The sequence below is a fragment of the Xyrauchen texanus genome, chromosome 33 (genome assembly GCF_025860055.1).
Source record: "Xyrauchen texanus isolate HMW12.3.18 chromosome 33, RBS_HiC_50CHRs, whole genome shotgun sequence".
In the NCBI taxonomy this organism is placed as follows: domain Eukaryota; kingdom Metazoa; phylum Chordata; class Actinopteri; order Cypriniformes; family Catostomidae; genus Xyrauchen; species Xyrauchen texanus.
In genome coordinates this window covers 39,839,748-39,851,567 of record NC_068308.1, presented here as the reverse complement: position 1 = coordinate 39,851,567, position 11,820 = coordinate 39,839,748, and the positions used below count along the sequence as shown (strand labels likewise).

General features: G+C 38.8%; 2 protein-coding genes across 2 annotated transcripts; both read right to left on the bottom strand.

Moving 5' to 3' along the window:
• Positions 1 to 760: 760 nt before the first annotated feature.
• LOC127626716 (protein transport protein Sec31A-like) lies at positions 761 to 5,097 on the bottom strand. Its single transcript, XM_052102687.1, has 5 exons — positions 5,039 to 5,097; positions 4,463 to 4,555; positions 4,249 to 4,373; positions 964 to 1,159; positions 761 to 886 (listed from the first exon to the last, which is right to left on the bottom strand). The coding sequence occupies exons 3-5, from the start codon at positions 4,308 to 4,310 to the stop codon at positions 761 to 763; spliced, it is 384 nt and encodes a 127-aa protein (XP_051958647.1). The 5' UTR covers positions 4,311 to 4,373; positions 4,463 to 4,555; positions 5,039 to 5,097.
• Positions 5,098 to 6,074: 977 nt separating this feature from the next.
• On the bottom strand, positions 6,075 to 11,590 carry ndufb8 (NADH:ubiquinone oxidoreductase subunit B8). Its single transcript, XM_052102271.1, is given in 6 exon segments — positions 6,075 to 6,178; positions 6,181 to 6,232; positions 6,390 to 6,545; positions 10,322 to 10,421; positions 10,524 to 10,650; positions 11,495 to 11,590. Coding segments are annotated over 6 exon segments (564 nt in total). The 5' UTR covers positions 11,586 to 11,590; the 3' UTR covers positions 6,075 to 6,140.
• Between the last annotated feature and the right edge of the window lie 230 nt (positions 11,591 to 11,820).

Here is an 11,820-nt window from a genome sequence, read left to right as displayed (position 1 = left end):
CTTAACATCATAAACACTTTGAAAGCCATAAAACACTAAAATAAAAAATATATATACAAATAAAATGATATATATGTATTTTTTATTTACATTTTTTTTGTGTAACGTAAACGCTTTGGAAGCCATAAAACACATAAATTGAATTTTTTTTTTCTTATATATTTAAAAAATATATTTTTATTTTCGTGTAACATAAATGCTTTGGAAGCCATAAAACACTATTATTTAAATATTTAATGATGCATTTAATAAATTCACTATGCATTTAAATATTTAATGACGCATTTAATTAACTGCATTTAAATATTTATGAATAAATATGAATAAATTCAATGCATCATGGAATATATTATTATTATTAATTTGTAGTTTTGTGTGTTTTATGGCATCCAGTGTTTACGTTACACTAAAATAAAATAAAATATATATAAAAAAAATAAAATAAATGTATATATATATATATATATATATATATAAATATATTTATTAGCCTATTTTTAAAATGTATGCATTTAAATAGAACAAAATTCCATTAAATAGAATTGTGCAATATTTCACAAAATCAAATTTAATTTGATTTTATATATAAATATATATATATATATTTAGAAATTATTATGAGTGTAAATTGAAACAAAAAAATATCTAAAAATAAAAGAGTACAAACTAATGAAAACTAAACTAAACTCAAAATTCAAAGCTATAACAACTCTGTGGGGAATCTGACCAAAAACATGAAACGACATTCTTCATGGGGTCTTTAAAAGAAATTAAAGTAATGCATTCCTACCTGTGATTTTGCTCCTGGTGTCATTGGATTGCTGAAATTGTTCAAATCCCAGATGTATATTTCAGAGTCGTTCGCTCCAGAGGCGATGAGATTATTCTGACACGGAGAAAACATGTTTATGTTTGTAAAATCCTTCATTACATGTAGATAGTTCTGATCTCTTTGAGCGTTACCTGGAAGCGGTTATAGTCGAGGGCGCGCACGGGACCCGTGTGTTTGTTGGACTGTCCAATGATGGCGTCCTCTCCAGCAGCGAGAATAGTGTCCGGACTGAAGACGGTCACGGTCCCGTTCTCGCTGCCTCCAATGAGACGCCCTGAAGAACCTTCAATATCCATTTCAAATGCCACCCAGATCAGACTGTGAAATCTGCAAACACAAACAGATTATTATTATTAATCCGACAGAAATACATACTTGTAGAGAAATGAAGATCTTTTAAATAAGCTACAATGGTGTAACCATATTGGATTTTGCCGATACCAACAATAACTAAGGTGGCTGTAAAGGCTACAAGAGTCCAAAATGAATAAAATTCTATTTGAATTCCACATAGTGAATTTATGAAATGCATCATTAAATATTAAATGCATCATTAAATATTAAATGCATAGTGAATTAACTGAATGCATCATTAAATATTTAAATGCATAGTGAATTTATGAAATGCATCATTAAATATTTAAATGCATCATTAAATATTAAATGCATAGTGAATTAACTGAATGCATCATTAAATATTTAAATGCATAGTGAATTTATGAAATGCATCATTAAATATTTAAATGCATCATTAAATATTAAATGCATAGTGAATTAACTGAATGCATCATTAAATATTTAAATGCATAGTGAATTTATGAAATGCATCATTAAATATTAAAATGCATCATTAAATATTAAATGCATAGTGAATTAACTGAATGCATCATTAAATATTTAAATGCATAGTGAATTTATGAAATGCATCATTAAATATTTAAATGCATCATTAAATATTAAATGCATAGTGAATTAACTGAATGCATCATTAAATATTTAAATGCATAGTGAATTTATGAAATGCATCATTAAATATTTAAATGCATCATTAAATATTAAATGCATAGTGAATTTATGAAATGCATCATTAAATATTAAATGCATAGTGAATTTATTCAATGCATCATGAAATAAATCATTAAATACATTGTGAACTAATAAAAATCACAATAATGATTTATTTAATTATTTATTTTTGAGTAATTTGGCCCTCCATAGTCAAAATCAAATCAATCAAAATAAATGGATTTTGAAAGGCGACGCCCACTGTCGTTGAGTGAAGTGCTGAACTAACATTTATTGATTGATTTATTATTTAATTATTAATTTGATATTTTTATAGTTTTTTTTTTTTACAATTACATCATGAATTTAACGATTTAATTAAATATGTAATTACATTTGAATTAAAAATGTCAGTGATGCAGCTGCTCAGGATGCTCTCAATAGTCCCTCTATAGAATGTAGTGAAGATGGGGGTTGGGAGATGTGCTTTCCTCAGCCTTCGAAGAAAGTAGAGACGCTGCTGGGCTTTCTTGGTGATAGAGCTGGTGTTGAGGGACCAGGTGAGGTTCTCCGCCAGGTGAACACCAAGGAATTTCCACAGAGGAGCCGTCGATGTTCAGCGGAGAGTAGTCACTCTGTGCTCTCCTAAAGTCAACAACCATCTCTTTTGTTTTGTCGACATTCAGGGACAGGTTGTTGGCTCTACACCAGTTCGTCAGCCGCTGCACCTCCTCTCTGTATGCTGACTCGTCGTTCTTGCTGATGAGACCCACCACGGTCGTGTCATCGGCGAACTTGACGATGTGGTTCGAGCTGTGCATTGCTGCACAGTCGTGAGTCAGCAGAGTGAACAGCAGTGGACTGAGCACACAGCCCTGGGGGGCCCCAGTATTCAGTGTGGTGGTGGTGGAGATGCTGTTCCCGAGGTCTCCCAGTCAGGAAGTCCAGGATCCAGTAGCATGATGCAGTTGTGTGAATAAAATGCTGAGCTGAAGTCTATGAACAGCATTCGAACGTTGAAGCCCTTTTTATCCAGGTGGGCGAGGGCCTGATGGCGATGGCGTCCTCTGTTGAACGATTGGCACGATACGCAATATGCATGCAATAATGTCCATGCATCAGATGTGTCTTTTTGGTAACGCCTGGTATTAATAATCGTGCATAGTCCATAAACAGTGACGGAGGCTTAACTTTACAATGCTCTACATGTAAGATCCATCCATCCATCTTCAACCGCTTATCAGAAGTCGGGTCGCGGGGGCAGCTGCTCCAGCAGGGGGCCCCAAAATTCCCTATCCCGAGCCACATTAACCAGCTCTGACTGGGGGACCCCGAGGCGTTCCCAGGCCCGTGTGGAGATGTAATCTCTCCACCTAATCCTGGGTCTTCCCCGAGGCCTCCTCCCAGCTGGACGTGCCTGAAACACCTCCCTAGGGAGGCGACCAGGGGGCATCCTTACCAGATGCCCAAACCACCTCAACTGACTCCTTTCGACGCAAAGGAGCAGCGGCTCTACTCCGAGCTCCTCACGGATGACTGAGCTCCTCACCCTATCTCTAAGGGAGAAGCCCGCCACCCTTCTGAGGAAGCCCATTTCGGCCGCTTATACTCGTGACCTAGTTCTTTCGGTCATGACCCAGCCTTCATGACCATAGGTGAGGGTAGGAACGAAAATTGACCGGTAGATCGAGAGCTTTGCCTTCCGGCTCAACTCTCTTTTCGTGACAACGGTGCGATAGAGCGAGTGCAATACCGCCCCCGCTGCCCCGATTCTCCGCTCCATTGACCCCTCACTCGTGAGCAAGACCCCGAGGTACTTGAACTCCTCCACTTGGGGCAATACCTCCTTCCCTACCCGGAGTACACACTTGCAAGATGCCGTTTTTTATTTTATTTCACAAGATATGCAGTTGGAGACGTGAAGTAGTTTCCATAAACCCTCGCCGACTTTTCATATTTAAGCATTTCAATTTAATAACAAAAATGCCATCATATTAAATTGTGTAATCTTTGAAAATATGAATGCCTATTAATAATATAAATGTCTGTGTAACTCTTAAAAACAGACTAATAAATATATAAAATTGACCATTCATGCCCTCGTTTCAACGTGCAATGCTTTATTATCTAATCAAAATAAAGTATGCATTAGTACCGGCGCACTAGTAGCAATAGTTTCTCATAAATTTGAACAAATAAAACTAACCCGAGGGGAAAAGTCCTTGACGTTGTGACAAACTAATTATACCAGTGAAAACATTGAAAATTGCTTTTGTTTTATACCAACTGTTGTAGTCAGATTCCTGTTAACACGCCTCACAATCAGTGTGGGCGACCACACATCTGACACTTTCTATTCACTGAAATACTTCTGTTGTTAAACCGGTGTTTCTAGTATGAGCATATCTCACCTGTTGGATGTGGACAGACTTCCTCTGAGCTTCATGTCCATGGATGTATCGGCAAAATTCATCTCAAAGATCTCCAGAGCAGAGCTGGTGTTGAAGGGCAGCGTCCAGCTGTTGTGCTGCAGTACCTGTACATGTGAGACGTGAAGAAGAGGGATGAGTTATTCTACTTCAACAGAATCCTTGTCAAGACATCTGGTCTCACAGGCAGACTCACCTAAGGCCAGGTACGCCGGATGATGTCTCGCAGGAGTCCATGCTTGAGTCGCTGTCCTGAGTATCTCCTTCACCCTCATCTTCCTCCAAACTCCTGAAGAGACCATGAAATGCACACAGAACATGTCAAGAACATGTCAACAAACACACAGTTGCTGACAGTGACATGTATCCGATACTTGTAAGATGTAAGCTCGAACTAAAGCCACTAAAATGACTTAACTATACTTAGAGACAAAGGCCAACTATTATCATAACACACTTTAATAACATAACAGAGGCACTGAATTAAAGTGAGTATATAATGTAGTCTAACATTAACTTAACATTCTCACTGACCTCCCAACCCCTCTGTATGTGTAATAAATGTCCTGTAGAGCTTTATAGAGCTGTGGTGAATGTTTATAACAACAGTTTATCATTCCTGACTAGCATCTGTTAGTATTAGGATTCGCCTGCTGTTGTCAATCTGCGCTTTAAACACACTGAACACACCACTATAACACATACTAAAACATCATAGACACAAGTTATGCGCAAAAGGCCACAATACAGTCAGTGTTGTATGTGTACTTACGCTTGTGTGTGATTATTCGTCTCGTTTGTATGCTAATCAGGGTTCAGCGGCGCTGCTTACGTCACACATGGTAAGCGTAGTTCAGTACGGCGGCTGGAGAGCGGTGGAATTTATGAAACGCTCAGACACGGGTATGATTTCTGTACCTCAGACAGGCGTTTTTGAAGTATTGGTTCTTTGATATATTCATCACAATGTATCGAAACATAAGTTGATTGCATTTAATGTAATGGTTTGAACTGAAACCAAGCATTTTTGTCATTTCCCTGATGTACTTCTCTGAATTTATACGTGCATAAAGAGCACATAGTCTATTATTTTTGTTCAAGTTTATCCAGATGCAAACCCTGCCCATGTGGACTTGATAATGATTCAAATTTGATGCTATATTTAAGACTTAATCTCCATTCAAACCTGTAAAACTATGCAACGCAGCACTTTTCATGTTACTGTCTCTTTAAGATGAATCACTATTGTTGTATCCCTCCAGTGTTGAGTGGAAAGCATTACTAAGTAATCAATTACTCTTAATTTTTCAGTAATTTAATTAAAGATACTTCTGATGTAATTTAATAAATACTGCATAGACTCTAGAACAATTCTACATAAAACAATATTTAATTTATATCGAAATGTAACATCTAATGTTAAAATGTTTTCTAATTTAACGCTGCCCCTTTAAATTCTTTGGCCAGCTCATGAATAAGTAATTAGATTTTTTTATGATTTATTTGAATGAATTAAAAGAACAGTTTCATGTCTAAGTAATTAGTAATGCAAATACTTTTAGAAAAAGTAATAAATACAGTAATCTAATTACACTGTAGAAGATGTAATTAGTAGTTATTTATTCATTACTTTTCTAGAGTAACTCACCCCACACCGTTTATCCCTTTGGATAAAATCATCTGCTAATAATATTAATAAATATTATATTATAATAAAAGTCTAAAAACCAAGAAATTAATACCAAGAATGAATTGTATTGCATTTTCTTTATGTAAAAGTGTTAAAAGAAATGAGAAAATCAACAGAAAACATTTAAGTTGAACTTTATTAGACACAGATATACATTAGTTATAGAGCAGAGAGGTTTATATCATTAGATTTTATAATGTTTAACAGGTTCTGGTTCTTTCTCGGGTCTCCTCCTCTCTCCAAATACAGGTTGTTGAAGGGATATTGTTTAGGTGCCTGGAGAGTCAGACACAAAGGTTAGGATAAGACAATATACAAAAGACTTGCAGTAAAACTACATTCAAATGTGGAACAATCAGACCTCCAAGTCAACTTGAAATGGTCTTGACATCTTATTTTGCTCCCATAATGTAAAACGAGATCTCGCACTCACCACGGGTTGGTAGGCATGAAACACCTCGCCTAGACCGAACATCAACATCATGAAGCCTACGAACCCCAGCAGGTGTTTACACATGGTCCTCCAGTCCACAGGGCTCGGAGACGTGTCCACCCTGTTCCTGATGAACATGTCAAAGTTCCAGTGCATCTACAATACCAACACGAAACATCACTAACTCATGTTGAAAAGTCTCATTTGAATCAACTAGCTGGCAGGAAGTACTAGAAAAAAAAACTCCATCACAATACACAGATGTGAACTGTAGGGGGCGCTCTAACACATTTTACCCCTCACAGATGTGAACTGTAGGGGGCGCTCTAACACATTTTACCCCTCACAGATGTGAACTGTAGGGGGCGCTCTAACACATTATACCCCTCACAGATGTGAACTGTAGGGGGCGCTCTAAAGCATTTTACCCCTCACAGATGTGAACTGTAGGAGGCTCTAACACATTATACCCCTCACAGATGTGAACTGTAGGGGGCTCTAACACATTATACCCCTCACAGATGTGAACTGTAGGGGCGCTCTAACACATTATACCCCTCACAGATGTGAACTGTAGGGGGCTCTAACACATTATACCCCTCACAGATGTGAACTGTAGGGAGCTCTAACACATTTTACCCCTCACAGATGTGAACTGTAGGAGCTCTAACACATTTTACCCCTCACAGATGTGAACTGTAGGGGGCTCTAACACATTATACCCCTCACAGATGTGAACTGTAGGGGCGCTCTAACACATTTTACCCCTCACAGATGTGAACTGTAGGGGCTCTAACACATTATACCCCTCACAGATGTGAACTGTAGGGGGCCCTCTAACACATTTTACCCCTCACAGATGTGAACTGTAGGGGGCTCTAACACATTTTACCCCTCACAGATGTGAACTGTAGGGAGCTCTAACACATTATACCCCTCACAGATGTGAACTGTAGAGGGCTCTAACACATTTTACCCCTCACAGATGTGAACTGTAGGGGGCTCTAACACATTTTACCCCTCACAGATGTGAACTGTAGGGGCTCTAACACATTATACCCCTCACAGATGTGAACTGTAGGAGGCTCTAACACATTTTACCCCTCACAGATGTGAACTGTAGGGGGCTCTAACACATTATACCCCTCACAGATGTGAACTGTAGGGGGCTCTAACACATTATACCCCTCACAGATGTGAACTGTAGGGGGCTCTAACACATTTTACCCCTCACAGATGTGAACTGTAGGGAGCTCTAACACATTATACCCCTCACAGATGTGAACTGTAGGGAGCTCTAACACATTTTACCCCTCACAGATGTGAACTGTAGGGAGCTCTAACACATTATACCCCTCACAGATGTGAACTGTAGGGGTCTCTAACACATTATACCCCTCACAGATGTGAACTGTAGGGGCTCTAACTCATTATACCCCTCACAGATGTGAACTGTAGAGGCTCTAACACATTATACCCCTCACAGATGTGACTGTAGGGGGCTCTAACACATTATACCCCTCACAGATGTGACTGTAGGGGGCTCTAACACATTATACCCCTCACAGATGTGAACTGTAGGGAGCTCTAACACATTATACCCCTCACAGATGTGAACTGTAGGGAGCTCTAACACATTATACCCCTCACAGATGTGAACTGTAGGAGGCTCTAACACATTATACCCCTCACAGATGTGAACTGTAGGAGGCTCTAACACATTATACCCCTCACAGATGTGAACTGTAGGGGCTCTAACACATTTGACCCCTCACAGATGTGAACTGTAGGGGCTCTAACACATTATACCCCTCACAGATGTGAACTGTAGAGGGCTCTAACACATTTGACCCCTCACAGATGTGAACTGTAGGAGCGCTCTAACACATTATACCCCTCACAGATGTGAACTGTAGGGAGCTCTAACACATTATACCCCTCACAGATGTGAACTGTAGGAGGCTCTAACACATTATACCCCTCACAGATGTGAACTGTAGGGAGCTCTAACACATTATACCCCTCACAGATGTGAACTGTAGGGGCTCTAACACATTTGACCCCTCACAGATGTGAACTGTAGGGGCTCTAACACATTTGACCCCTCACAGATGTGAACTGTAGGGAGCTCTAACACATTTTACCCCTCACAGATGTGAACTGTAGGGGTGCTCTAACACATTTGACCCCTCACAGATGTGAACTGTAGGGAGCTCTAACACATTTTACCCCTCACAGATGTGAACTGTAGAGGCTCTAACACATTATACCCCTCACAGATGTGAACTGTAGGGAGCTCTAACACATTATACCCCTCACAGATGTGAACTGTAGGAGGCTCTAACACATTATACCCCTCACAGATGTGCTCAGATCCATAGACATTCAGTCTAATGTTCAGTTCAAGCAACACCCTCATTATTTCATTGAATATCTCGGCCTCTGAGTTGACTACAAGCTCAATCTAGGTGTCATTAGAAAGCTGAGATGATATATAACATATCATTTTATCATCAATAATCAAAATTGATTTGTTTTATCATTCTTTTCCTGCTGGATGGCATATTTTGTTCTGGACATCCAAGATATAACATTGGATTATTCAGCCAAGCAAGCTCACAGACAAGTAAACAATGGCTCATTCTTTAGAGAATTTCCTAATGTAAAAGCAGATATATAGTTTGTAGCTATTTGTGGCTTACAGCAGCAGATATCGGCACATAAATCGCGAAGTTTGTATTTGATGACTTACAGAAAACATATTTCACTTTGAGATACTTTTGAGAAAATCTTTTGAGCTGTGATATTAGTGCAACAAAATATATTCCAGTCATATTCCACAGAATGAGAGCTTTCATTTGATATATGACATGCCCATTTAGGTGGTATGTGAAGGACTTTTATTTTTATATGAATATTTCTACCTCATTACCTCTAGGGGGCGCTAATTTTCAACGTGAATGTTTTGAGGCTTTATTATGTTATTTTAAGTAACATAAATGCAGAAGTGATGTTATCTCTGAAAAGATCAGATTCTAAGCTTTATAATGAAACGCCATACGACTGACTAATGTATACGAGGACTTTAACGTTTTAAGCGAAAACTTTTTCCGTGATATAGCGCCCCCTTATAGTGTCCATAGAGTTTAAGGGGTTTGTCAAGTTGATGAGACAACTTTGAAAACGATAGAGAATTTGCTGAATGGTGTATATCGCAATGTGTAAATATCCATGTTCGCAGTGTGGGCTTATCTATCAGTGGGTGGGGCTTATTTATCAGTGGGCGGGGCTTCACGTGAGAGAGAATTTAAGAAACATGAAGGTGCTTTAATAGCGCTTAATATGCTTCGTGTTTCCCATGCCATCTCTGTCCAGCAGGCTTCCTGGTATTTACAGGACAGCGCAGAGCGGGATTACTCACTTTAACAGCCCAAAAATTCCCAAATATGTCAAGAAAATGAGGAGGAGCTTGTTATTAAAACAGGAGCGACATCTGTGGTGTAGGTTTACAAAAGCCGACACAGATCAGAAAAGATTAATCTACAAACTACTTTGCACGACCGATAATCACTCGGAATACAAGCGATTTGTTTTTCCTCCTTTAGTGTGACGAGGAGGAGGGCGGGGCCGTGAGTGAGGATGGCCGCCCCCAATCAGGATAGTCATCCGAGGAGAGGGATAAAGCCGAGGACGGATGCGGCAGTTTGGGAGAGAGAGACCACCACGCAGCTGCCGTGTGTGTTTATGCTCAGATATAGGCAGTACAATATGGTTATTTAAAATATTAACCAATTTGTATTGATTTAAATAAATACATAAAACATGACAATATCACGATATAAGATTTTGGTCATAACGACTGCATTGTTCACTGAATGCTAATAGTGAATGTTGCGTTAGACGATATTAAAGTGTTGTGAATCTTCTCTTACGGGTTCTCCCCAGTTTCTCCTCAGATCAGGATGGTCCCACTGATACCACGGGTCTCTTTCATGCTGTGATCTGTTCGGTAGCATGGGGTAGTCACCATACCTGAAACACAACACCGCTAATAAAGCTAGAACCATAAGACTACAAATACAATAAACAAGGATCCAGTAACAGTGTCACAGGTGTGTTGACTCAGGGGCTCACCCAGAGCCATCATCAGGATACGGCTGGTAATCTTCCAGCGTCATGTTGTATTTCTTGGCTGCTGCAGCTCTTTCCTCAGGGGTTTTGGGGTACGGGCCGGGCAGCATGCCTTGAGAAACACCAGAGGCTAGAAAACAACACAAACATTAAACATGTTAAATCATTTTTTTAGATTGACATTACCCTACATCAAGCTTTCCAGACAGACAGATTTAAATGACATATTTAAGAGGAGAAAACACCCTGTAAAACACCAAATGTGTCTGTCTGTCTATACATCTCTTTGTTTCTGTCTGTCTTTCTATACATTTGTCTGTCTAACTATCTATCTATCTTTGATTCTGTCTATCTATCTGTCTGTCTGTCCATCTGTCTAACTATCTATATGTCTTTCTATCTCTCCATCTGTCTATCTTTCTCTCTGTCTGTCCATCTGTCTAACTATCTATCTGTCTGTCTGAATGTATATCTATCTGTCTATCTATCTATCTATCTATCTATGTCTGTCTAACTAACTATCTGTCCATCTGTCTAACTATCTCTCTGTCTGAATGTATATCTATCTGTCTAACTATCTATATATCTCTCTGTCCATCTGTCTATCTGTCTGTCTGTCAATCTATCTATCTATCTATATCAGTCTCTCTGTCTGTCCATCTATCTATCAGTGTGTATGTCTAACTAACTAACTAACTAACTAACTATCTGTCTGTCTGTCTGTCTGTCTGTCCATCTATCTATCGGTATGTCCATTTATCTGTCTGTCTGTCTGTCTGTCTGTCTATTTACAAAAATACACAAAGCATTAAGTAATAAATTACTTGTGTTTACAATCACATGAACACTATCTTTAGCTTAGCCTGTTAGCGCACTGGCCTTGACATGAAGGTTATCATATTATTTATCCCATATCCTTTCTGTACCGACAGTGTATTTGCATATTAAGACAGATAATGTGTATGAGAACGCACCTGCTCTTGCTCCAAGCATAATATTAGAGATTACTCGTGTTTTTCCTTTAGAAAGAGCTCGGGTCAACAGACCCACTCTGAATGCCGCCATATCGCCTCTTTAACACTCTGTAGCGCGCATGCGCAGAGTTCTGTCACTCAACACAGAGGACACGCCCCCAATTACACTTCAGCTTCAACACACATGCAGAAAACGATAATAAGTAGTGTTGGTTAAGTTACTCTAAAAAAAGTACTTTATTACTAACTATTAATGACATTTACACCAGTGTATTAAGATTACTTTACTAATTAATCAGTCTGGAAAGTAATTGCATTACTTATTA

Bases quoted from the DNA above. Each gene is read 5' to 3' on its own strand.
- LOC127626716 (XM_052102687.1), bottom strand. From the start codon at position 4,310: ATGAATTTTGCCGATACATCCATGGACATGAAGCTCAGAGGAAGTCTG. The intron at 1,160-4,248 runs GTGAGATATGCT...TTGTGTTTGCAG, and splicing joins AGTCTGTCCACATCCAACAG to ATTTCACAGTCTGATCTGGG. The intron at 887-963 runs GTAACGCTCAAA...TCTCCGTGTCAG, and splicing joins TCGACTATAACCGCTTCCAG to AATAATCTCATCGCCTCTGG.